Source organism: Acomys russatus, chromosome 19, assembly GCF_903995435.1.
Source record: "Acomys russatus chromosome 19, mAcoRus1.1, whole genome shotgun sequence".
Classification (NCBI taxonomy): domain Eukaryota; kingdom Metazoa; phylum Chordata; class Mammalia; order Rodentia; family Muridae; genus Acomys; species Acomys russatus.
In genome coordinates, this window is record NC_067155.1 from 29589429 (window position 1) to 29616120 (window position 26692).

The 26692-nt window shown below is 51.8% G+C and overlaps 1 protein-coding gene across 1 annotated transcript; it reads right to left on the reverse strand.

Annotated features, from left to right (window-relative positions):
- Nucleotides 1–236: 236 nt before the first annotated feature.
- Nucleotides 237–24787, reverse strand: Camsap3 (calmodulin regulated spectrin associated protein family member 3). Its single transcript, XM_051162927.1, is given in 20 exon segments — nt 237–744; nt 829–947; nt 1036–1148; nt 1470–1569; nt 2845–3146; nt 3247–3386; nt 4751–6202; nt 6204–6237; nt 6344–6413; nt 7188–7261; nt 7389–7446; nt 7547–7640; nt 7729–7868; nt 9907–10045; nt 10319–10366; nt 11605–11637; nt 11856–11951; nt 12037–12159; nt 12695–12948; nt 24523–24787. Coding segments are annotated over 20 exon segments (3843 nt in total). The 5' UTR covers nt 24671–24787; the 3' UTR covers nt 237–438.
- Between the last annotated feature and the right edge of the window lie 1905 nt (nt 24788–26692).

The following is a 26692-nucleotide window of genomic DNA, read 5'->3' on the forward strand; positions in this document are numbered from 1 at the left end:
GGAAAGACGAATAACAACCACACAGGAGGAAAATGTGGGTGTGGGGGAGGCCCAGGAGAGGATAGCTGCTCTGAAAACTCTTGAACAGGTCAGTTCAGAGGTGGGTGAGAGAATCCCAGGGGAGGGACTGTCAGTAAGAAGGTCACAGTAGACCTTGGCAGAAGCTACCTCGGGGCCAACAAGAGGGCAGAGAGAATGGGCTGAAACTTGTGAGGAACAACACGGGACAAACCTGCTCAAGCTTAGGGAGGAGACACCAAGTCTCAGCTTCTCTTTTCAAATATTTTATTCAAGAAAGTGGAGGACAGACAAGGGGACTGAACTGAGCCCTGAGTCCCTGAAGCTCCCAGCTCAGCCCCCTACAGCATGACCAGACAGGACCCAGGAGTAACCAGTGCACTGTCCTCCAGGAGCGCAGTGCACTGCACAAGGTGGGCACTATTTGGGGGTACCGCCACCCTTCTTGGGCGTGGTGGGCTTCTTGCTTTGCCAAAGGTGTCCCTGGATAGTAAAGGCATCCACACTCATAGACATGGTCTTAGCAGGGATCTGGGTGAAGCGCTTGCGGTCTGAGTTGTACTTATAAATGCCTTCGACCATGGCAGGAGTGACAGTACGAGGCCCGTAGCCTGCCAGCCTCGACAGCTCCTCTGTCTCCCCAGACAGAGTGTAGAGTGCCCGAAACTGGCAGCTCGAGTCCCGGAAGAGTATCAGGAAGTGGTTGGCCTTGCTTTTCTCGATTTCCTGATGGACGGTGACAAGAAACCGGTCAGGCTGGACCACTGACCCACCCACTGGCCCCACACACCCAGGAGGTAGAGAGCTCACCTCTAAAATTCGGTTCTTCTGGGGCTCGTTCACCTTGCCTGCTAGGCAGCAGTGGGACAAGGCATTGTGGATGATAAACTTGTTAGACTTGGCGCTGGGTTCTTTGTACAGCCGGGGACCTGGAGGGCAGTCAGTCAGCAGGGATGGGGGTGGGGGAAAGCAGGTGGAGAACCTGGGGCTGCTCCCGGTCTCCCAAACCTCACTTACCTGTGTACTCAGGCACTGATGCTGGGGAGGAAGCATTGCTTCCATTCTCCCAGTCCCGCTCTCTACTGCCAGGCAGGCGGCTCGGAGACATGAGGCCTGATGGAGAAGGGGCCCTACAGAGGAGGGGAGGGATGGAGGTGGGGGTCAATAGGGTGTGAAGCCTCCCAGTGTACAAAAGGATTAGGAAAGAGGCAAGGCCAGTACACTGCAGAGGACAGGTCCATGTATATTGCATGCTCCCACAGGTCCATGCCATGCCCTTCCATATGCTCAACCTCTTTTATATGCATGTGAGCATGCTCTCCAGCCCTGACTCAGGTTCCCCAGATCCCAGCGGTATACTCATGTGCTTCCTGGCATCCATACAGTCTAGCCATATCCCACTCTAGATTCCACAGAGGTCTATGTCTGATGACAGGTCTGCCCACACTCACCGAGATGTGGGCCTCTTCACACCAAGGTTATTGGAAGCCTCATTGGCCACAGTAGACAGGGAGAGCGTGGATTGGGAATAGACTTTGCTGAGCCGTGAGCCTAGAAGGGATACCACCAGTCAGCCATCCCTAAGGGCCCTTGACCTCCATCAATGCCCAAGAGGCCAGGCCTGCCATTCCTAAGACTTAGCCTTTGTAGCCTGACTCAGTTTTTTGTGTTTGCTTGCTTGGCTTATTTTTTTCCCCCTCAACACAGGGTTTTCCTGTGTGTCCTTAGCTATCTTGGACTCCCTTTGTTAACCATGCTGGCCTTGAGATCAGTTTGCCTCTACCTCCTAAGGGCATGCATCACCACACCTGGCAGCTTTTATTTTTTAAAGATGGGGTTCTCGGGGGCTGGAGAGATGACTCAGAGATCCTGAGTTCAATTCCCAGCAACCACACAGTGGCTCACAATCATCTATAAAGTGATCTCATGCCCTCTTCTGGCCTGCACGTGTACATGCAGACAGAGCACTGTATACATAATAATAAATAAATAAATCTTAAAAAAAAAAAATAGATGGGTTCTCTGTAGCCCAGGCTGGGTATTTGCTGAGGATGACCTTGACTTCCCAATTCTCCAGTCTGCTGGGATTATAGGCCTATAATGCCGTAACTGGTTTATGCTGGGGATGGAACCCAAAGCTTTATGTATTTGGGGCAAGCATTCTACTTTCTTTTTTTGTTTTGTTTTGTTTTGTTTTGAGACAGGGTTTCTCTTCTAGTCCTGGCTGTCCTGGATTTGCTTTGTAGATCAGGCTGGCCTTGAACTCACAGAGATTTGCCTGACTCTGCCAAGTGCTGGGATTAAAGGTGTCCACCATGTCGGGCTTTCTCCTTTTTTTTTTTTTTTTTTAATACATAGAAATTGTAGTTTCAGTGTTTTGAGGCAGAATCTCAATGTGTAGCCCAAATGGGCCTGGAACCTGCTTAGTAGCCAGATTAGAATCAAACTCAAAATCCTCCTGCTTCAGCCTCCTGGGTGTTGTAGTGACAGGCACGTGTCACCATGCCTGCCTCAATATGATTTGTTTGTTCTCCTACAGCGCTGGGAATTGAACCCAGTCACACATGTCAGACAAATCCCTTAGTCCTGAGCTTCACACTCCCATCCATGGGCAAGGGAGCATTGTTTAGTAGCACCCTCAAAAATCCAAGGGGGGGGATCCTCACATCCTCACTATTCAGCCAAGGAAGGCAGGCCCCCTCACCACACTGAAAATCCTGCTCACCCCAAATTCCCCATCACTGCACCCCTGCAGATGCTCCCTTTTCTCCACAACCACAGGGCCTCTCCCAGTCACAGGACAGGCCCCTCCCACAGGGTCCTCACCCAGCAGGCCGCGGGCTGGGCTTCTTGCCAGGGCCGAGTCATCACAGCAACCAGAGCGTGGCCGGGTGGCCCTGCGCCCGCCCCGCCCTGGTCCCCCGGTCCCTGAGGCCCGGGGCCGTAACACCTTATCAAGGTCATCCATCAGCTTCAGTTGTGCCCTGCGCTCATACTCAAGCCTTGTGAAGTCCCCTCGTCGGGGGCCCACCTCCTCCTCAGCTGGGGCCGTGGCTCGGGTAGCAGGAGCCAAGGGGACCACTGGAGCAGCAGGGGCTATGGGAGCTGGAGCCTCCTCCTGAGCCAGCCTGCAGATTAAACACAAGGGGAGCAAACGGAACAAAATATCCAGGTGCTGAGGCAGCAATATCAAAGGCCAGGGCGTCCCCATCGCTGCTCTAGTCTCACCTCACAGCCTCCTCTCGTTTCTGCTCCCTCTCTGCCTCCTGCCACTGTTTGCGCCGCCGGGCCTCCTCTGCCCGCCTCTGCTGCCGCTCAAGCAGGCTAGCTCGCTTTTGAGCCATCTCATCCTCAGGCTTGTCTTCATCCTGGAGGATGACGTGAAAGTTCAGCTGACCACCCCTCCTGGCTATAGCAGGGGTCTGGTTTTTTCCACTGGCCCAGCCTGTGGCTCACCTGACCTTTCTAAAAATCCTCATAGTACTGAGTTGGTGCCTACTTTATGCACAGCCCTAAAGATCTGGGAGCTATGTACACAAAACATTTGACCCAAAGAGGAAGACAAGCACGTAATAAGAAGACTTTTGTTTTGTTTTGTTTTGTTTGATTTTCAAGATGGGGTTTCTCTGTGTAGCCCTGGCGGTCCTGGACTCTTTGTAGATCAGGTTGCCCTAGAACTCACAGAAATCCACCTGCCTCTGCCTCCAGCGTGTTGGGATTACAAGTGTGCACCACCACAACCGGTTTTGTTTTGGTTGGTTGGTTTTTTTATACACAGACTTTTAATGGTATAACTATGCTTGGAGTGCTGCCAGGCTGCACTGCCGTCTATCCTATTCAGGATAGACCCCAAGGTAGGATGGAGGGACTAACTTAATTGGGGAGAAGTGAGAACTTTCCAGATGGGTTAGAAAGTTCAAAGGCCTTGAAGCAAGATATGGTTGGGACATTGAGCTGAAAAAAAAAATTATGTAAGTCATAGTTAGAAGAGGCCAAGCCCAAAGCAGTGCACACTGTTTTATCCTCAGGGCAAAAGAGGGCAGTCAAAATCCCTAACTGCTCAGGGAGACAAACAAAAACAAAACCAACCAACCAAGCAGCAGAGACCAGCAGGAACGGAGTGCACACTGTTCAGTTACAACACCGTACATACATAGTGGCCCAGGCTGCGAGGGGCATGGAGATCGAGGATGACCAAACAGGCTAGGTCAGGAAGATGGAACTGTAGGATCGCCCTAGCCCTGTTTGTCCAGCCACCCTACACCTGTCCATCCTGTCTCTCCCCCGACTCACCCATCCATCTGCCCAACAACTACTTGTCTATTTATCAATGTTTCCTGTGTACGTCAGCTGCCTACCCACATATCACTCATCTTCCATCGATCTGTCCAATGAACATAGCCACCTACTTAACTATCCACCTTCCCTTTCAATATACCTACCTATCCCTCATCCAATCCATCCACCTAGCCAAACTAATCAGCTACCGACCACTCACCCACCTAACTTATCCATCGGTCCAACCACCCATCCACCAAGCTAGCCACTGCCTAGCCAACCACCCATCCATCCATCCACTCAGTCCATACCGGTCAATAAGCCCTTCTCCCCAAACATCTACCCACCACATCCTATCGGCTCCCTGATTAGCCCCTTGGATAGCCCCACTTCCCATCCATTCACACACCCACTATTACCTCACCTTTTCCCTCTCACCTGCCAAGTGACTCACCTTATAAAAGAATCCAAGCCCAGATCGGGGCTCCCCCTCAGAAGATGCCTCTTCCTCCAAGGAATCCTCAGCCCCAGGGGGGCTCCCGTCCCCCTCCTCCTCAGCAGCAGGCTCTCCCAGGCTGGCTAGCGGGATCTCAATGAGGGCAGGCTTGGTGGTGGGCTCCTCAGGAGGTGTCCCCTCCGACAGGAGGATAGAGGAGCGAGTCTGTACAGGCACCTGGCTGGGTGAAAACTTGCGTAGGTGAGGGAGGCTGTCTACATCGTGAGGTGGTGTGAGCACCCGGGTCAAGGGTGCCAGCTTCAGCTCTGCCGGCCTTGCGTGTTTTGGACTACGGGGTGTTGGATTGGGGCCTGGCCCCGGGCTGCGCCGGGCAGCTGGGGCACGACGGGCAGGGCTAGGGGATGCTGCTTTAGGCCCAGTGGTGGGTCCGGGGATAACCCAGGCTGCAGGTGGTGGGGCAGGTCCAGGAGCTTCTGGAGGGGCTAGAAGCCGCTGTTGCTGGTCTGTGAGCCTCTGCATGTCCCGCTGCAGAGAGCTCAAAGCGGCACTCAGCTTACTGACTGCTCGGTTGTAATCCCCCAGTCCCTCTGGAGGCACTGGGCCCAAATCTGGAGAGAAGGTGACTGACTTAGGGCGTGAGGAAGAGGACGGCTCACCCTGGCCCTCACCTGCTGGCCGTTCCCCACCAGGAACTGAGCCCAGCTCAGCTTCCTCCTCAGCCTCCCCTGCAGCCTCCCGAGGCTGCACCTGAAGGAAAGCACTCTTGCCCAGTCTCTGCCTGTGTTTGGCAAAGATGGCCTCAATGCGTCGCTTCTGCGCCTCTATGGCTCGGCGCTTCTCCTCCAGCCGGGCTCCCAGCTCGCTCATCTCAGAGCTCAAGGCCTCAGGTGCTGTGGGAGTGGACGTTGGAGACGCCATTCCCGATTCAGCCTCAGCCTTCACCAGCTGTTTCTTGCGTTCGGCAAAACTGGTCATCTTCACTTCGGAGTTGTTGGCTGCTGGGGATGAAGCCACAGCTTTTGGGGACCCCTCAGATGTGGAGGGTGGTTTCAGTACCTCCCCCGCTGAGCAGGGAGATGGTTTTGAAGGGTTCTCAGGGTGGGATATGTAGATGGGCGCTTTGTTGAGCCCATCAGACACTGGCTTTGAGGCTCCTTCAGGAGGGTAAGGGGAGGCTAGTGGTGGTTTGGAGAGACCCTCAGGAGAATGGAGGTAGAAGCTGCCATCAGCAGCCCCATCAGGGAGCAGCCGGGGCTCAGCACTGTGGATGATCTGCAGGGCCTCTTCAATCGTGGGTAGGTCTCCAGACTCCGGGGGTGGCTGAGCAAGATTCCGGGATGACGACGATGACGACACAGGACGTGGGGGACCCAGACTGTCTGAACTGACGGAACGCAGCAGAACAGGATCTCCCATGACCACGTCCACGTCGCTGTCCAGGCCAAAAGGGAGTGCTGAACGACACAGCCTGGGAGAGGGGACGGCTGGGCGGCCAGAGGGAGGGGTCAGCCCCTGGGACAGGCCTCTGGCCTGCCCTGATCAGCCCAATCCCTCTTCCAAGGCCACAGGGCCCCCTTAAGACGTACTCACCTAAGCTGACGGTTCCAGGCCTTGCCAAGAGCCTCCATGTGAGACATGGACGGAGAGGACTTCAGGGAGCCTGGCAAGGGACAGCAAATGGTCACTGTGAAGTGGGAGGTCACTGGGGTGGGGGTTGGCCGGTGTCTGGGACAACCTCTGCAATGTCCTCAAGTGAGTCACAGATGGGTCATGTGCCTGGTTGTGCTACGTCTCCGGAAATGGCTGGCTCGGTGATACACTATTTGCCTAGCATTTATGAGGCTTCAATCTTCAGTATAGTGAAATATGGTTAGCAGTTTCTTTTGGACTGATAAGATGGTTAAGGACCTGCCTCCAAGCCTGATGACCTGAGTTCTATATTGGGGACCTACATGGTGGCCAGAGAGAACCAACTTCTGCATGTTGTCCTCTCTGGACATCCACTCATGCATTGAGGCAAACGTGCAGCCCACATACACAAGTGATAAATACAATTTAAAAAGTTAAGTGAAATGAACAAACATTAGCAATTAGTTGTAGTTGGTGTCATGCAAGGAATCTTCTTTGTTTTCTTTTACTGAGACTGGGTCTCACTGTGCAAACCTGGCTGGACTGGAACTCTGTAAGTAGACCAGGCTGGCCTCCAACTCACAGAGAACCACTTATCTCTGCCTCCTCAGTGCTAGGAGTAAAGGTATGCTTTGCCTCACACGGCTGATGCAAGGGGGCCTTGAAGCTAGCTATAAAGGAAGTCAGAAAAAACCCAGAGACGGACACTGGAAGACTCAACATAAAGTCAGCGGGGGCGGGGGCTGGGGGGGGGGTTCTTGTGGTTGAAGTTTCCTGGTAATAAAAAGCCATATTCTCTCTTCACCTGTGGATCCTCGGAGTGGAGACTGGGGACCACCAGGTGACAGTAGCGGGTGACGGAAGTTGAACACAGGAGAACTGCCAAAGAGATACACAGCAACCTTCAGTCACCTCTCACAGGTGTCCCCAGCCCTGCCCCGGCATCCAGGTGGGTAGGAAGAGGCTCCCCATGAAGGAAGAACCCCACCCCAACAGGGACCCGTACCTGCTGCCGCTGTTATTCTGAGATGGTACAGTCTCAGTATTCCTGGGGGACACAGCTACTAGATGCACAAAAAAAAAAAAAAAAAGAGGTTAGGCAGGACAGGGCTCCCTTACCCTCTCCTAGACCCCCAAGGCAAGCCCAGGGCCCCCAAGGCTCACCGTGTCCATCAGGCAAATCTTTGGCCTGCACAAAATCAGGCTTCAGGACCTCAAAACACATATACATCTCAGCTAAGAGCACCACCAGGTTGACCTGCATGCCAGAAGGAGGTGAGCTGACTGGTGGAACAGGCCTGGATGTGGACCTCTGGCCCTAAGGCTCACCTCCAAGATGGCCTTACCTTGAGGGGCGGTGGGACATACAGCAAGTCCTCAAGGGACAGGGGGCAGCCACGAGGGAGGTGGGAGGCACAGAAGTCTTGCACCAGCTGGAGGTTGTACAGGCTGTCTGCCACCGACATGGGGTCCTTGAGGCACACCTCTGTGGGGACAGGATGTATCGGCCTCCAACTCAATGGGAAGGAAGGTGGGAGCCCCAGGGAACCCCTCCTATGAGATAGGTCTTATACCTTCTACAAGATGCACACTACCAAGTGTTGACCCCTAAGACTTAACTCAAAAGTTCTTGGTTCCTTGTCCTCTGCGTGTATATGCATGTGTGTATACACGGCTACAAGCTGGAGGTTGACAGTGGGTGTCTTCCTTCTCATGTGGTCTCTACCTTAAATGCCAAGACCCTGTCTCACTGAAACTGGTGCTTGCTGACTCTACTAGTTGGCCAATGAGTCCCTGGAATCCTCCTGCCTCTGCCTTCCTGGCACTGGGCAGGATATATCTGCTGAGCAGATATATTTGCATGGCTTCAAAGAACTCAAACTCAGGTCATTATATTTTTGCAGCTTATCAACTGAGCCACCTCCAGCCTCCTCAGAACCCTTTTTCTGGAGAGATGGCTTGCGAGAGAAGAGCAGACACTGCTCTCACAGAGGACCTGAGTTTAGCTCCCAACACCACATCAGATGGGTATAACTACAGGGGATCCAACCCACTTTTCTAGACTCCAGACCCACACACATATACACATATTTTTAAAAGTAAAGTAAATCGGCCTGGAGAGATGGCTCAGAGGTTAAGGGCATTGCCTGCTCTTCCAAAGGCCCTGAGTTCAATTCCCAGCAACCACATGGTGGCTCACAACCATCTATAATGTGACCTGGTGCCCTCTTCTGGTCTGCAGACATACATGCAAGCAAAATACTGTATACATAATAAATAAATAAATAAACAAACAAACAAATAAATCTTTTTTTTTTTTTTTTAAGTAAAGTAAATCTTTTGTTTTGTTTTTTGGTTTTTTCAAGACAGGGTTTCTCTGTGTACTCTTGGCCATCCTGGATTCACTTTGTAGACCAGACTGGCCTCGAACTCACAGCAATCCACCTGCCTCTGCCTCCCGAGTGCTGGGGATTAAAGGCGTGCGCCACCACGCCCGGCTCAAAAGTAAAGTAAATCTTAGAAACAAAAACCAAAAGAACATCTTCCTAAGAGCTGGGAATCCAGGGCACTTAGAAGAGGATTTGTCTGTAATATTTACGAAGCCTGGGTTCCATCTCAAGCATCTCATGAATTTAGCCTGGAGCCCATGTCTGTAGTTCCAATACTTAGAAGGTTGGGGCGGGAGTATCAGGAGTTCAGGCATGTCCTTGGTCATACAGAGCCTGGGCTATATGAAATTCTGCCTCAATTCACACACACACTCAAAAGCCTTTTTCCTAGGCAGATGTAGTAGCTCCTACCTGTCATCCCAGCACACGGGGGGCCTTAGGCAGGAAGATAGGGAGTTTGAGGCCAGCCTGGGTTACAGAGCAACCCATGTCTCAAAACAGTAACAGTAGCCAACCGTGGCCCCTGGGAACTGCATTTCACCCAAAAGTTACTTCTAAACAAGTTCATTTTTTTTCTTCAATGGAAATGTTACGCTGTCTAGAAAGTCACGACTGTGCCTGTGGCCGGGTGTGGTGGCGCACACCTTTAATCCCAGCACTCGGGAGGCAGAGGCAGGCGGATCACTGCGAGTTCGAGGCCAGCTTGGTCTACAAAAGGACTCCAGGAAAGCCAAGGCTAACACAGAGAGACCCTGTCTCAAAAAACAAAACAACAACAACAAAAAAGGGTGCCTCTGTTTCTGGGTACCTAAAGTAGAGTTTGGAACATGACCCTTCAGCAAGCATGAACTCCATAAAGCACAGAGAGGTTTAGACACTTGTGCAGGGTCACAGAGCTGGCTTAGGAGAGAGATGCAAGCCTGAATGTTCTGATTTCACAAGCCCAGCTCTGCATAAACCAGACATGGTAGTGCATACCTGTAATCCCAGCACTTAGGAGGCAAAGGTGGAAAAGGTGAGAAGTTCAAAGTGAGGTCAAGGCTGGCCTAGGCTATGTGAGACCTTAGCTCAAAACTGAACCATACTGGCCTCGCAGACTAGAGATGCCTTCCCAGGATGAAGTCTGCTACTCACCCTCAAGTCGTAATAGCTGAGGACAATAGCAGTGGATGGTGGCAGCCAGTGCTGCCCCACTGGCCAGGTCCTGAAGGGTAGTCACATTTGGAAAGCAGGGGGCCCTGCGGGCAATGGCTCGGTCCTTGCGGTATCGAATCTGTGGACGGCAGCAGAGTGAGGTTAGCAGTCCAACTGGCCCTACCCAGGTTTGGCTGGCATGCAGGCTGGAATAGGGAAGACTTGGGTTTCTGCCATGGAGGGGTGGGAAGCTTGGGATCCCCAGAGCCAGAATGGGAGGGGAGGGAGGGCCAGCCTGGAGCAAGGGAGGGGCAGAAGCAAGAGGCGGAAGACTTGTCTGCGAGCAGCCAGGCCAGCAGCGGGGGCTAGGGACAGGGCCTCCTGAGACCCTGGGGAAGGGGGGATACATTACCATAGGGGGTTTGTTCCCCGACTCCTTCAAACAGAAGGCAATTGCGTGCTGGGGGGGGAAGGAGCGGCCGTCAGCAAGGCCTGCTGGGCCCCCAAAGCCCCCTCTGGGGAAGGGAGGAGTGCTGACCCCTGTCCTGAGCCTTGGCCATCTAGCTCCCTAATCATACTCTGGCCGGCTTCGGGGACCCCAGCTCCTCCCGGCCCTGAGGAACCCCACAAAAGCAGCCTCCCATGACAAGCCCAGGCCCCGGCTTAGGGAGAGGATGCAGAGGAAGCAAGTAGGCAGACGAAATAATCAACCCCACCCCCAAAACCCAGACCCCAGGGTGGGGAGAAGCAGTGAGCAAAGGTGGGGACCCTATGCAGCCTGTACTGTCCCTTTATTTATACGCTGCAGGAATAAACTATATAAAGCAAGGAAAAGTTTAGACCATGATGCAACATCACACAGCTAATTAGGGGGAGAGAGAATATGAAATTTTCTAAACCTCAAAACTCCACCCCCTTGGAAAGCAGGGGATCTTCCTCTTGGCTGGGAAGAGTCCTTCCGTGTCTCTGCAACTTGAGGTCAGTGACTACACACCTGATAGGCAAAGGGGCCCTCTTCTCAAGCTGAGAACAGGCACAAGGGTTCTGCCTTATTAGCTAATGAAGTTCATCCACTTGTTTGTTTTTTTCAAGATTTATATTTATTTGTTTGGTTGGTTTTGGTTTTTCAAAACGACAGTTTCTTTATGTAGCCTTGGCTGTCCTGAACTCACTTTGTAGACCAGGCTGGCCTTGAACTCACAGAGATCTGCCTGCCTCTGAAGATTTATTTTTATTGTACGTGTATATGTGTGTTTCTATATGGTGTCTGTGCCTGTGCACATGGCGCCTATGAAGACCACAAAAGCGTGTTGGAGCCCCTGCAGCTGGAGTTACAAGCATCACTCCAGCTTCAACCCTCTGCCTGTCTGTCTGTCCGTCTGTGGTTCTTTTAAGATAAGGTCTTCAGAGATATGCTAGGCTGGCCTGAAATTTACAATCCTCCTGCCTCATCTTCCCAAGGGCTGGGATTACAAGACATACACAAGCATGCCCAGCTCTATCTTTACTAATGACAGAGATTCTCCCCATCCTGGGTTCCAAAGGGTTCTCTCAGTCCCTGGGGGCTGGGGTGCTACCTCCATTGCTCACAGCTGGGGCTGGGGGAGGACGCAGGCCGTCAAGCAGAAACAGACACAGACAAGACAGAGACAAGCCGGACAGGCAGACAAGACAAGACAGAGAGACAGCCCCACTTACAGGAACCAGCTTCCAGTACCAGCGTGTGGGGCACTATTGCCAGAGGGACAGAGAAGGGAACAGCAGGGGCCGGTGCAAGAAGTGGTGCAGGGAGAAAGAGGAAAAGAGAGTCACCTCCAGGCCCACCCTCAACCTCAGCAATGGCCAGGAAGTTCAGCCCATCCTTTCCCACCAGCCCCAAATCATTCATCCACCCATCCATCCATCCTCCATCTTTCTTCTCTTCCATCCATCTCTTGCCCTAGCCTCACCGAGGGCTGGGCAGGAACAGTGCCATCCAGAGGGGCTGCAGGAGATGCACGCTGGGCTGCTTCTTGCTCTGTCTTTTCCTGTAGCCGCCGAACTGTCTAAGGGTGAGAGAGAAGTCAGTGCCTGGTCACTTGGCTAACCCCACTGCTTCCATTCACCTTGTGCCAGCCCAACCCTACTTACTGTGTCTACCCAGAAAAGGAGTTTGTGCTCCAAGCTGCTCAGAGCCAACGGACCAGGCAGTGTCTTTGTCCACTCAAAGGAGAAGGCAACCATGAGAGCGTCTATGACAGCTAGGTGAGCTCCCTGTGGGGTCAAAGACTGGAAGATGAGACCAGAAGGCAGGGCAGGAAGAGGAGGAAAAACCTGGAAGTGGGAGGGGCGGGGCCAGGGATTGGCAATGGGGCCAGAGATTGGCCAGTGGGACCTTGAGGGCTAGAGTTATGAAAGAGGCTAGGGTAAGACTCCAGGATTTACAATAAAGTGGACCCTATAGGGAAGCCAAGGGCAGAACTGAAGACGCTGAGGAGTATTGGAGTATTGAGGGTATTGGAGTATTGAGGGAGGAGTGGGGTATGATGGGCAGAACTGAGTCCCTTAGCTTGATGAAAGAGGTAAGCATTATGGGAGGAGCTAAAAATTGTGGGAGGAGCTACATTTGATGGATCGAACATGAGAGAGTGGATAGGGAAAAGGCTTTTGGGGAGGAACCAGGATTAGTGGGTGGAGCTTGAAGGGAGGTTCGGGCAAGATACTAGAAACTTTGGAGGAAAAGTGCACACAGCACTGTTAGGGTGGCAAAGGGGAGGAGCCAACGCAATAGGCCGGGAGCAGAGCCTACCATGAGAATTGGCTGGTGTTTCAGGTCCGCCTCGCGCACAGGGTGTTCCGGCAGCGAGGGCACTGTGCCCCTCCTCGCCAGTAAGGCCAGCAGCGCAGAGGGGCTGGGGGGTGGCTCAAGCTGTGGCAGTGCCTGATGCCAGGCCCGGCAGTAGAGCTCCGCAGAGAGCAGCAGGCGCATCACGGGGGGCTTCACGTGCTCCTGGGCGTACTGATCAGTATAGAAGGGTTCCCACAGCTCCGGGGGCACATACTCTGCATTGGGGAGGGGCATGGCAGACCAGATCAACACATAACCCATCTGCTCACCCTCCTACAGAGACATGACCCCCAAGGAAGGGAGGGTGAGGACTAGGAAGGGACGCTAGGGCCAGGCGGCACAGAGGTGCAAGCCAGGGCCTCAACAGGGGTGGTCCCAGGCCGCCTGAACTGGGAAGGTAGAGAGAATTCTGAGTGCTGAATTTATTTTACGGCTTCAACTCGAATAGCCAAGGCACAATGGTTCCCCTGCCCCCCCCCCCCCCCCATCTCCCCCTCCCCCCATCTCCCACCGTGTACCTATGGAAGCCAGAGGTCCCTACTGATTATACTCTTCTATGGCTCTAAATGTGTGTGTGTGTGTGTGTGTGTGTGTGTGTGTGTGTGTGTGTGTGTGTGTGTACACGTGGGTACCCTGTACAAGTGTCCACAGAGGTCAGAAGACAGTAGGTGTCAGTCAGACACCCCCACCCCACCCCACCCCCACCTCCACCCAGAAGCTCCCAGAAATGAGAGTTGAGAAATGAACTAGGGCTCTCTGGGAGAGCAGCCAAGTGCTCTTGACAGCTGAGCACATCTCCAGCCTCTACTGGTATTTTGAGACAGACGCTTCCCCCACACCTGAGCCTTGCCATTACAGTTGAACTGGCTGACCCCTGAGCCTTCTAGGATCCTCGCATCTCTACCTCTCCGGAGCTTAGGTTATAGTCAGTCCAGTTCTTCTTTCCTCCGGATTTGGGAGATCTAAACTCGGATCCTCATCCCTTCCCAGCAAGCCCCTTTATCACGGAGCCATCCCTAGTCCCTCTTTTTTTTTTTTTAAAGATTTATTTATTTATTATTATGTATACTATGTTCTGTCTGCATGTACCCCTGCAGGCCAGTAGAGGGCACCATTATAGATGGCCGTGAGCCAGCATGTGGTTGCTGGAAATTGAACTCAGGAGCTCTGGAATAGTAGTCAGTGCTCTTAACCTCTGAGCCATCGCTCCAGCCACCCCCCCCCCCCCCCCCCCCAGTCCCTCTTTGTCTAGCTTCTGGAGGTTGAGTCTCAGGTATCCCAAGCTGGCCTCAAAACTGCTAAGAATGACCTTGAATTTCTGACCCTCCCACCTTCACCTCCAGACTCCTAAGATTACAGGCATGCACCACGACGCCCAGTGTATGCCCTGCTGCCCAGTGTATGCCCTGCTGGGGACAGAAGGCAGAGCTTCTCACGTGCTTCTCAGGCACCGTCAAGCCCCATCACTTGGCTATGGAAACTTTGTTGTATGGATGGGAACTAACATTACAGAAAATGCACAGGGAAGGAAAGGGACCAGACTAAGGCTACATCAGTCTCCGATGCCAGGACCGAGACTCATACTCAGACCGGAAGCAAACTGTATATCCTCTTGTCATCTCAGTGGCTGGGGTGGCTGTGAGGCTGCCTGACAGAATACACAAGCCAAAGTCAGGCAGAAAAGCAGGTACTCTGAGCAAACCGAGGCCAGGCCTTGGGGACACTTGTCAAAGCAGAGAGCAGGAGGCATGGGGGCTTAGATGAGTGGATACTGAGGTCAGCCCAGGAAAACTATTCTTGAATAGTACAGAGGAGAGACAGGCCTAGCAGGCGCAGCTGTAATCCTAGCTTCGGGAAACAGAGGAAGGATACGAGCTTCACACCAGCCCAGGCTATGAAACAGTGCCAGTTTGGGCATGACATCCTGACTCAAGGGGCCCACCAAGAGCTGAGTATGGTGGTCCACGTTTGTGATTGCAGCACTTGAGAGGCAGAGGGAAGCAAGCGGATCTACGTCTGAGTTCGAGGCCAGCCAAAACTACAGTGAGGCCATAGCTTTAAAAAAAAAAAAAAGTGCTTGATAATATAGCTCAACATTGCCACAACCTGAATTCCATCCCCAAGACCCACATGGTAGAAGAAGAGAACCAGCCCCACAAGTCAGCCTCTGACCTCTGACATCCATATATATGCCATGGCATGGACACCCCATATACACACATACACACACACACAAAATAAAACGGGAGAGTAAACGGATGGCTAAGTGGGTAAAGGTGCTTGCTGATAAAGTAAAAAGTCAATCTCCAGAACCCATGGAGAGGTGGGAAGAAAGAACTAACTCCACCATGTTATCCTTTACCTCCACGCATGCTCTACCGCAAGCAAACCCCCACCACCACCCACACAGGACTATAATAAAATTACATGGGAAAAACCAGTTGGGTGTGGCAGGCCACACCTGTAATCTCGACACTCAGGAGGCTGAGGCGGGAGAACTTTCGCAGCCTCAAGGCCAACTTGGGGGGTATATTAACTTCCCAACCAACCTGGACTACAAAGAGAGGCCCTATCTTTTCATTATTAATTAATTATTTATCTAATTGTTCACCTTACATCCCGATCAGAGCCTCCTCCTTCCGGTCTCACCCTCCCTTCCTCTTCTCTCATACGCCCCCCCCCGCCCCCGTCCTATATTCCTCAGAAAAAAGGGAGCCCTTCCATCAACCCACCCCTGCTAATCCAGTTGCATCAGGAATGAATGTATCCTCTTTGCCCTGTGGCCGGGAGAGGCAACCAAAACAGGGGGTTAGTGATCAAAACACAGTCAACAGAGTCCATGTCAGAGATAACCCCCAATCCCCTTACTGGGGGACCCACATGAAGCATAAGCTGCCCATTGGCTACATCTGTGTAGAGGGCCTAGGTCCACAAGGCCCCTCTGGGCGCTGGCTAGTTAGCTCTGTTGGTCTTCTTTATCTCCAAGTCCTTCCATCCTTCCCTCCCCTTTTCCACAAGACTCCCTGCGCTGCGCCCAGTGTCTGGCTGTGAGTCTCAGCATCCGCTTCGATCCAGTGCTGAGTGGAGCCTCTCAGAGGGCAGCTACGCTAGGCTCCTGTCTGTGAGCATAGCAGAATATGGCTAATGGTACCATGGGTTGGCTCTCTCCCATGGGGGTGGGTCTCAGGTTGGGCCAGGCCTTGGTGAGAGAGAGGCCCTACTTAAAACAACAACCACCAGGCTGGGCGATGGTGGCGCACGCCTTTAATCCCAGCACTCGGGAGGCAGAGGCAGGCGGATCACTGTGAGTTCGAGGCCAGCCTGGTCTACAAAGTGAGTCCAGGATGGCCAAGGCTATACAGAGAAACCCTGTCTCGAAAAATCAAAAAAAACAAAAAACAAAAAACAAAAAAAAAAAAACAACAACAACAACCATGAAACCAAACAGGGAGAGTCCAGGAGGGAGGTTGACAGAGGGTGGAGTAAAAATACATTGTATACAAATGTGTCTGAAACCGTCAAAGAACAAAGTGTACGTTAAAAGGAGGAGAAGACCAAGAAGAACTCCTGAGGTTAGGAGAGGTGACTAATTATGGTGACTTGGTCAGCAACTGCCTTAATCCCTACTTCAATCAGACCAGCTGTTACATGTGTGTAAAAGCAGTAGGTGAGGGAAGATGCTGAAGGAAGTGCTCTGGGGTAGAACATCAGAGGAGACCATTCACTCACTCTTCAAAGTCCGGCTCCCAAGAGGCCACTTGACCCGAGGACCTGGCATCATTAACAGAAGAAACCCCTTCTTGCCACATCTCCTTCCCTATTCCCTAAAACCACACTTGACCCTCCCGCCAAGGACTGCACTCCTATGGAGCGTCAAGCGCAGCTCCCGCTCCTTAGCTCTGTCCCTTCAAAGAGGAGGCATTTCAAGTTGGCACTTGTCCAGCCTCAAAGCCCGACCTTGATGCCCAAGATGCACACGTGATGGAAGGGGAGAACCAACCAACACATGACCTTCACATGCGTGCCACAACAGGCGTATGCTCACACACATTTTTTTTTTTTAAAGAAGTGATTTTTTTTTATTTTTTTGATTTTTTTTTTTTTTAATTATTTCTGGTTTTTTCAAGACAGGGTTTCTCTATGTAGCCTTGGCTGTCCTGGACTCGCTTTGTAAACCAGGCTGGCCTCAAACTCACAGCGATCTGCCTGCCTCTGCCATCCGAGTGCTGGGATTAAAGGCGTGCGCCACCACCGCTTGGCTAAAGCTGTAATATTTTTAAAGTTTTAAAGAAAAATAAAGAATGTCAAGGCTTACTGAAGGTACTCTGGGCAGCTTGAACATAATGACCAAGGCTCAGGCAGGCCTTGCCCTCCCCCCAGATTCCCTCTGCCGTGTTAAAAATAAAAACCCTTAGATTACATTCCCGGAGCTAGCCCCCAAGGTCTATTCCCTTATTTGGCTACTTCCTCCTCCTGAGGCTGACTACCAAGATCCAGAGATCACTGAAGTACAGCTATCAAAAGCCCCCTGTGGCTGCCCCAATTAACCTGTCCAAATTCAAATTAAACACCTCAACCTAAAACACGGTTTTCCCCCTTTACCTTTATAAACTGCCATTTGCCTATGGGCCACGTCTGTTTTCTTTCTATTCAGAGACAGTCCTTTGTCCCACTCGCCTCCGGGACAAACATCCCTTTCCTCTTCTCCTTTGTTTCCCTCTCCCTCTAACTCCTGTCTTTGTCCCTTATTCCTGCCCTCTGACCCTCCAGGGCAAACAAATCTCCTTTGTGCTAACTTGGTCTTGAGAGCCGTGTGCCTATGCTTTTCCAGTCACTCTCACCTCTCCCTGCTCCCCCCTGCCCCTCACTGCCCTATCACTTTCTCTGCCTCAACCTCCCTGCCCTGGCTTCCTTCCTAGACCCAGCTTCTGTTCTCCCATTCCTAGCCTCCCCAAGGCCAACAGCAGCCAGCCAAACACACACCCACGGGCCCACAATGCACCTGGGCTCTGTGCCCAACACCTCCTTCCAGAACCCTTCCTCCTGCTATCTTATTCCAAAGGGACAAGCCCCGCCCCACCTTGTGAAGCCTAGTGTGGCCGTCTGATTGCCACCTGCTGCAGACCCGGATGTGTCCTGCTGCTCTGCTACTCTGGCATCTCCCACTACCCTCCCCCCACTCTACACTCTAGTGATGTTACTATCTTCCTTGCCTTTACCTGCCCATGAGGCACCCAGGCCCCTATTATCACACAAATCCTGACCCTTCTCCACTCCCCAGTGCCCTCCACCACCACCCCACCCCCTACCCCCTGCCCTTGGTGAGGCTCAGCCACAAGCACTTTCTGTCCTGAGAGCAAAATATAAGGACTTCCTCTGAGGAAGAAAAAATGACCCAGAGCCAAGCAGTGGTGGGTGGCGCATACCTTTAATCTCAACACTTGGGAGGCAGAGGCAGGCCGACCACTGAGTTCGAGGCCAGTCTAGTCTACAAAGGGAGTCCAGGACCAGCCAAGGCTACAGAGAAAACCTGTCTTGAAAAAAAAAAGGGGGGGGGGGCCGGGCGTGGTGGCGAACGCTTTTAATCACAGCACTCGGGAAGCAGAGGGAGGTGGATCGCTGTGAGTTCGAGGCCAGCCTGGTCTACAAAGTGAGTCCAGGATGGCCAAGGCTACACAGAGAAACCCTGTCTCAAAAGACCAAAAAAAAAAAAAAAAAAAAAAAAAAAAAAAAAAAAAAGAAAAAGAAAAGGAGACCAGGCGGAGGGGGGTCGGACGACAACTTAGAATCCCTCCTCACTGACCTTTGTTTGGAGACAGGGTCTCATGTAGCCCAGGCTAGCCTCAAACATGCTATGTAGCCAAGGATGAATTTCAATTTCCAATTCAGCCTCCACCTCACCAGTGCCAGGGTTCCGGGGATCCATAATCACTACGTCTAGTTTATGTGTTGCTGGTGATTGAACTGGAGGCCTTGAGCACGCTAGGCAAGCACTCTATGGATTGAGGTACATCTACACCCCTCATCTTGCATGTACCCCAAGCACTCACTCTACACCAGTGACCTTCCACCTGCCTGGCATTTGGGGTGAGGGGATGAAGGGTAGTACTATATGAGGCTTACCAAAATCCCTGGTCACTACTCATGACTGTCAGGGCCATCTTCCTTCACTGTAGAGACAGCCAGCAGGGCATGGTGCCACACTTGGGAAGCAGGCAAGAGGGTCACAAGTTCAAGGCCATGCCGGGCTATATACTGAGACTGTTACAGATAGGTAGAGCTGCCAGATGAGGCAACTTGTGCCTGCAACCCCAATCTTTGGAAGGCTGAAACGGGAGAAGGGGTTCAAGGCCAGCTTGGTGAGTTCTGAGATAGTATTATACTCGATAGTTCACGCTATGTAAACGGAACAAGACGAAAGCAACTCTAGGGAGATGGCTCAGTAGATAAAGGCCCTTGACACTAAACCTAACAAAACTTGAGTTTAATCTGTGGTGCCCATATGGTGAAAAGAAAACTGGCCCCTGAAAATAGTTGTCCTCTGACCCTGCAACACACATCATGGCATACACATGGCATGCACATGGCATGCATACACTAAATTAATGTGCTAAAATGTTTATTAATATAAAATAGTTGAGCCAGGTGTGGCGGCACACACCTGTAATCCCAGTGCTCTGGGAGGCAGAGGCAGACAGATCTCTGGGAGTTCAAGGCCAGCCTGATCTACAGAGTGAGTCCAGAACAGCCAAGCCTACACAGAGAAACTCTGTCTCGGAAAAAACAAACAAACTTAAAAGTAGAAACAGAGAAATTAACTTGATGAGAGTTTATTCAGCTCAATACATAATAAGTAGCAAATCATTAACAGGCTAGTTGACTGGTGGTCTTGCTTTTCTTTTGAGATAGGGTCTTTTGTAGCCTAAGCTGGCCTCAAACTGTGATCGCAGCTGAAGATAAAGTTGAACTTTGTTCTTCATGCCTCTAACTCCCAAGCACTAGAGTGACAGGTGTGGCCTGCAATGCATAGTCTGGCTTCCTGCATGCTAGGCAAGCATTCTTTCTGCTAAGCCACATATCCAAACGACATTCTGTTGTTTTCCTTTTGTTTTTGTTTTGTTGCTTTCACAGGGCATATCTATGTGGCCCAGGCTGGCCTTGAACCCATGATCCTCCTTCATGCGTCTGCCTCCCAACTGTTTGAATGACAGGCTGTGCACCAACATACTTTTGCTCCAGTGTTTATATTACCTGCACATCTGGATTCTACCAGCAACATTTCAAGTGCTCAATAACCACATGGGGGCTAAACCCAGCCCTACTGGACAGAACAGTTCTAGAACACAGCTAATATTTATCCATCCCATAACCTTCTGTGTGTTTAATCCTAAAACATACTTTTGTTGTTGTCCTGGCAAATAAGGTCTTGTCTCCAGTAGGACTGAGCTACATTCCTAGCCCCTAAGACATTTATTCTAATGCCACTGTACAGACAAGAAAACCAAGGCTCAGAGAGCTAAGTTAACTGGCCCAAGATCACACAGCCAGCCAGTAAATGGTGGAGCGTGATGAAACCAGTTTCCCTCACATACCTCTCTCATATTCTCAAGGCCTAAGGCATGGCATCTGGTATTTCTCAGACATACACAGAACCCTTTCTTATCTCAAGTCTGTCTCCTCTGAGCCCACCAGCCTGCAATCCTCACACCCGTGCCTTGGGGGACACCAGAACCACCCCTCCCCAAGCCTCAGCTCACTGCCTGTCTGGTCTTGTTGGTCCTCAGACACCTCTGTCTCCCCAGTGCCCTCAGATCTTGGTGTGAGAGGCCTTCCTTCTGCAGCATACTCTGTAGCCTTTGGCTCTGACCTCCAGCCACCATGGGGAGCTTCATGCTCTCCTTCAGAAAGTCCTTTGCATATAGGGGCTCCTCCCTTCCTTGGTGGCCTTTGAGTCTGCTTCTCAGGGGGAGCACCCCTTCCCCCCCTCTCAGATCTTGGGACGTTTCCCTTGCAGGCCCAGCTGCTTGGACCACACCAGGTCTGACCACTGTAGGTATCCAGGATCTAATTTGGTGCCCATCCCCTGGATCACTCTCCTGGATCTCTCCCAGCATCTCCTCCACACCCTAAGCACCCCAGCATTGCCCTGCCTCTTGAAAGGCATCTGTAAAGAACCCTAAGTTTGCAGGGCTTGCTGGCATAAACCTGTCAAGCCAGCAAACCACCAGGCTGAAGGAGGAGGCTCACAGCTGGGGTCCAGTGAGATGGCTCACCAGGTAAAAGAACTTAAACATGAAAGCCTGGTGATTATGCCAAGTTCGATGTCCAGAACCCACACAAAGATGGAAGGAGAGAATCAACTCCTGAAAGTTGTCCTCTGACCTCCACATGTCTTGTATGGCACACATGTCCACACAAACAGTAATAAATAGTTTGGTTTGCTTTGCTTTTTAAGAGAAAGGAGAGGGCTGGAGAGATGGCTCAGAGGTTAAGGACACTGACTGCTCTTCTAGAGTTCCTGAGTTCAATTCCCAGCAACCACATGGTGGCTCACAACCATCTATAATGAGATCTGATGCCCTCTTCTAGGTCACAGGTATACATTCAGGCAGAGTAGTAATACATAATAATAAATAAATAAATATTTAAAAAAAAATAAAACAATAAAATAAAAATATTTTTAAAAAGAGAGAGAGAGAGAGAGAGAGAGAGAGAGAGAGAGAGAGAGGGGAGAGCCAGGCATGATGGCGCACGCCTTTAATCCCAGCACTCGGGAGGCAGAGACAGGTGGATTGCCATGAGTTCAAGGCCAGCCTGGTCTACAAAGCGAGTCTATAAGGGACAGCCAAGGCTACCCAGAGAAACCCTGTCTCAGGAAAAAGAAAAAAAGAGAGAGAGAGAGAGAGAGAAAGAAAGGAAAAGTTCAAAGCCTGCCTGGGCTATAGAGTGAGAGAGCACAGGTCAACCTGGGCAACTTAGTGAGACCCTGTCTCAAACTGTAAAGTAAAAAGGAACCGTGGGGATGTGGCTCAGCAGAATCCTAGAGGCCACCAGTGAGGGGCTAATTGTGGGGCTCAGTGGTAGAACACCTGCCTGCAATCTACCAGAGAGGGGCTCCGAGGCATGGTTCACTGGTAAAAGGCCTCCCTATGACTCCCCCGAAAAAGAGGCTGGGGTCATAGCTCAGCTGGAGAGGACTTGCTAGCATAGGGCTCTAGGCTCCGACCCAAGTGCTGGTAATAGACAAAAAAACACCACCACCAGGAAGAGAGAGATGGTTTGGCTGGTAAAGGCACTTGCTACCAACCTGACAGCTTGAGTTCCGTCCCTGGAACCTACATGGTGAGAGGAGAGCGAACACCCACAACTCGTCTTCTGACCTCCACACTTACCCTGCGGTACCCAGAGGCATACACACAATAAACAAACATATTTTTCAAGTCAATCCAGCTTAGTTCTGTTCCCCATCATTTTCTCCACCCCACCCCACCTCACCCCCCAGTCCTTGTTTGGGAGAGAGACAGGTAGATGATAGTTTGAATTTGACCCTGGGGGCGGCTGCCGCCACTGAGTAGTGTTACACAGTGGAGAGGGCTAATCAACAGGAAGAGAAATGGGTGACTCTGAGCATGAAGGTCCCCCTCAAAGGGCGTCCCTTCCCTTCCATAAACTTATACAGTAATTTCTGCACTGTCCTCTGGCCAATAAAATACACCCTCACCAGTCGCAGCAGCTGCCACAATGAACACCCATCAAGCTATGTCTTGTGCCACAAAATACAATTATTTTTACCTCTCAAGAACTTGGCCCAAAAAGTACTGGGGGTCTCAGGCTAGCAAGATGGCTCAACAGACGGAGGTGCTTGTAGTCTAATGACCTGAGTTTGACCCCAGGACCCATGCTGCTCTCTGGCCTCCACATATATGGCCACACACATATACACCAATAAATAAACAAGTGTAATTTCTTTTTTTTTTTTAAAGTACTAGGGTTGAAAACCACTGTATGCGCCACAGGTAAGCAACTTCTATTTGTTTTCAGGCACAGATACAAAGGCGGACAGACCTACATTTTTTTTTGGTTTGTTTTAAATAGAAAATGAAGCAGCAGAGGTTCAGAGAATCTGAATTATTTTTCCATACTGTGGAGGGGCTGGGACTCAGTCATCCATGACTTAACAAAGGTTGGGCTCTTGTGATGGCAAGATTGCTCAGTGGGTAGAGATGCCTACGTGGAAAGACCTGATGACCTCAATTAGGTGTCCAGATGTCACATGAAGGTGGCAAGGAAAGAAGTGGGGTGGTTTTTTGTTGTTGTTGTTGTTGTTCTTTTTGTTGACCTCCATGTACGTGCTGTGGTGCACACTCACACTTACACATACACATCATCATAATAAATTAAAATGAAAAAGCTCACAAAGCCAGTCTTTCTAATCTAATTATTGCCAGCGCGCGAGGGGCTGGGACTCAGGTCCCAACTCCCCAATCTTTTTTTCTCTAGCAAATCCTTGGGGGTGGGCAGGTGTCAGAGCCAGCTGGCCACACAGGGAAAAGGGTGCAGAAAGAGAGATTAGGAGAAAGTGGCAAAGACAGGATTGGGTAGAAGCCACTGATGGACAGCTCTCATAGGAGACCCACACCCAGAACAGGTTGGTCTGGGAAGGCAACGGAGCCGGGGGAGGGGTTGCACCCAGTCGGTGCCAAGATCAGTAGGAAGGCAGGGCATTTACCACCAACACACACACACACACACACACACACACACACACACACACACACACACACACAGCCCCCCTCTCCCCTCTGCTGCTGTTGCTCCCAGTAAGGCCTAGACCTTAATTAACCCCTGTTTTCCCCAAGGCCAGGCTAGGCCTCCCACCTCTGGTCTGTGGTGGCTGAAGCTGCCCAAGCCAGAACTTGGAGAGCCTTCCCAGGTCTGAAAATCCACCTTCCTCATCCTTGTCCAGTAGGCATGGTCCTAGTCCTTCAAGCCCATGGGCACGGGGAAGGGAGTAGAGAGAAGCTGGCTCCAATAAGAGAAGGCCTCCCAGCTGGGGCTGCCACCCCAGGACACATGGTGGATGAGCCAATGTAATCCCACCTGAATCCTCCAGAAAATGAGGCAGTAAGTCACACAGCTGCCAGCCTTTAGCTAGGGCCATCCAGACGAAAAGAGAGGGGGGGTTCCCAGAGGTTCCTCCGACTCTGGCCATAGGCATTGGCAGACAGAGCCAATACAGGGTGTGTGTGTGTCCGCCCCAGTCACAAAGCTGTAGATATGTAGATCTGAGCTCTTAAAAAACGCTCCTTGGGGAGTCCAAGCCACTGTGTTGGGGTGGGGGTAGGGGATAGAGGGAATCCTCACAGGCTTCTGATGTGTGTGAAAGGGGAGTTGGCTGTGCAGTCAGGCCCTAGGGTTTGAGGAGTGGGAGTGGGAAACGGGAAGCCGAGAATCGTACCAAGGAGACGACCCTTCCCCCCACACACCCAAAATTGGCCTACAGACCCCGCCCCTGCTCACCTGGGGGTTCTGATCCCGGGGTCCCTTGGCGCACAGCTGCTAGGCGGGCCCCACCCCCGTCGGCGTTCCAACGACCCGTGCGGGCAAAGTCCAAGGGCCCGGGCCGAGCAGGAAGCTTGGAGGCCCAGCTTAGCAGAGACCGAGAGCTCGGGGACCCTGGGCAGCCCCGATGCTATTGTTCCCACGGCCCCGGCTTGGCGCCCCGCCCCCCGCACCTGCCGCGCCCCAGCCTGGCTCCCCTGTCCCCTTCCCAAAGGCCCTCGGGTTACCTGCTCCCCCGTATGCGGCCCTCAGCACCCACGCCAGACTCGCCGCCGCCTTGGCTCGAGAGAAATCATACTGGTCCAATGACTTGATCTCAGGGACCAGGAAAGTCCTCCGCAGTGGCCCGGACCCCGCGGGCGCCGCTTCCACCATGGCGACGCCGGGGCTGCGGCGGCTCGAGTCCGCGCGCTCCGAAGGGCTGAGCTGCACTGCGCTGTTGCCGAGCCGCCGCCACCACGGTCACCCACTGCCGCGGCGGCTGCTGCTGCTGTTGCTAATAAAGCTGCTGAGGCGCCGCTGAACCAGGTGCGGCCGAGCGCGCTGGCGACGCTGCGTCGACCCCGCCCCAGGGCGGAGCCCAGGTGCGTCCCGCCCCCTGGATTGGACTCAGTTTTCTCAGGTCCCTTGGGTCCCCAAGGTCCCCACGGACATCAGTGCTTCTATGGGTCCTCCTGCTGCATAGGGCGGCGGCGATGGCGAAGGAGGGAAGGGCTGCAGAGGAAAGCGTGTGCATGTGTACGAATGCGTGCGTGCGTGCGTGTGTCTCTGTGTGTGTGTCTGTCTGTGTGTGTGTGTGTTCCTGCTCACGCCTGAACCCTGAAGAGGCTTTAGGGACCCTCATTCATGGGTGTCCATGCAAGCTTGTGTCCACATTCAGGTCAATGAGTGAGCACCTATGTAGGTTTATGCTCAGTCGCCTGCTGAGTATGTGTGGATGCACCTGTTTCTGATTGTGTGGACAGAGGAATGGTGGCTCGGGGTGGTCAAGACTTGGCTCAGTAGGTAAATGAACACACTGACAAGCCCGGAGACCTAAATTCAATCCCTGGTATCTTCTTGGTAGGATTCGAAAACGGATTCCTGAAAGTTGCCCTCCGACCTCCATGACATGACCTTTCACTAATTAAATGAATAAGATTTGACTTTAAAAATTGTACAAGCTGTGCCAGGCGTAATGGCGCACGCCTTTAATCCCAGCACTCGGGAGGCAGAGGCAGGCGGATCACTGTGAGTTTGAGGCCAGCCTGGTCTACAAAGTGAGTTCAGGACAGCCAAGGCTACACAAAGAAACTTTGTCTCAAACAACAACAACAACATTGTCTGGGAGGCAGAGGCAGGGGAATCGCTGTGAGTTTGAGGCCAGTCTTGTCTACAAAGCAAGTCCAGGGCAGCCAAGGCTACAGGGAAAAAACAAAACAAAAACCTGTCTCCAAAAACCAACCAACCAAACAAACAAACAAACAAAAATGTACAACAAAAATAAGCCAGGTGATGGTGGCATACACCTTTAATCTCAGCACTTAGGAAGTAGCAAGCAAGTCTCTATGAATTTGAGGTCAGCCTGATCTACAAAGTGAGTTCCAATACAGCCAATGTTACCCAGAAAAATCTTGCTTTGAAAAACAAACAAACCAACAAACAGAAAGGGTGCCTTGGCCCCATGCATATTCAGGTGGGTCTCTATGAGTTTGAGGCTACCCTGGTTTTTACAGTGAATTCTATGTCAGCCAGCCAGGACTACATAGTGAGACCCTGTCTTAATTTTAAAAGTAAAAGAATGTGTTTGTACTCCTGTGCCTGAGAGTACCTGTGAGTGGATTCAAGTGGCCATCTCTGTCCATAGGTCATCTGTGTGTAAAGGTGTCTGTTTCACACATATATATATACAACAGTTTGTATTACAGGGTTCTGGCTGTTCCGCAGTTGGTAGAGTGCTTGTCTGGCATGCACAAAGGCTTGGGTTCCATCCACAGCACCACACAAACTAGGCATGGTAGCACATGCCTGTAATCAAAGCACATGGGAAGTGGAGAGAAAAAAAAAATTGTGCAAGCTCAAAGTCAACGTAAGACTCAATAAATAAGTAAAATCAAAGACTTTTATTATATAAGCTTTGTGTCCTAAGCAGTGTGTGTGTGTGTGTGTGTGTAGCTCTAAACATGTTTGTCTGTCATATACGGGTGTGATTGTTGATTCTGTCAAGGCAGGAAGATGGTGGAGATACTGAGTGGGTGTATTTAGGCGGGAGAAAGGCTGTGTATGTGGAGAGGTTATGCAGTTTTTATTAGGTGCACTGCAAATGTCCTCATGTGTACTTTTGGTCTCTGCAGTATTTGTTGAGGGAGGGCTCTGACCAAGTGTAGGTAAGAATACACTGGGTCTGCGGGAGTTTGT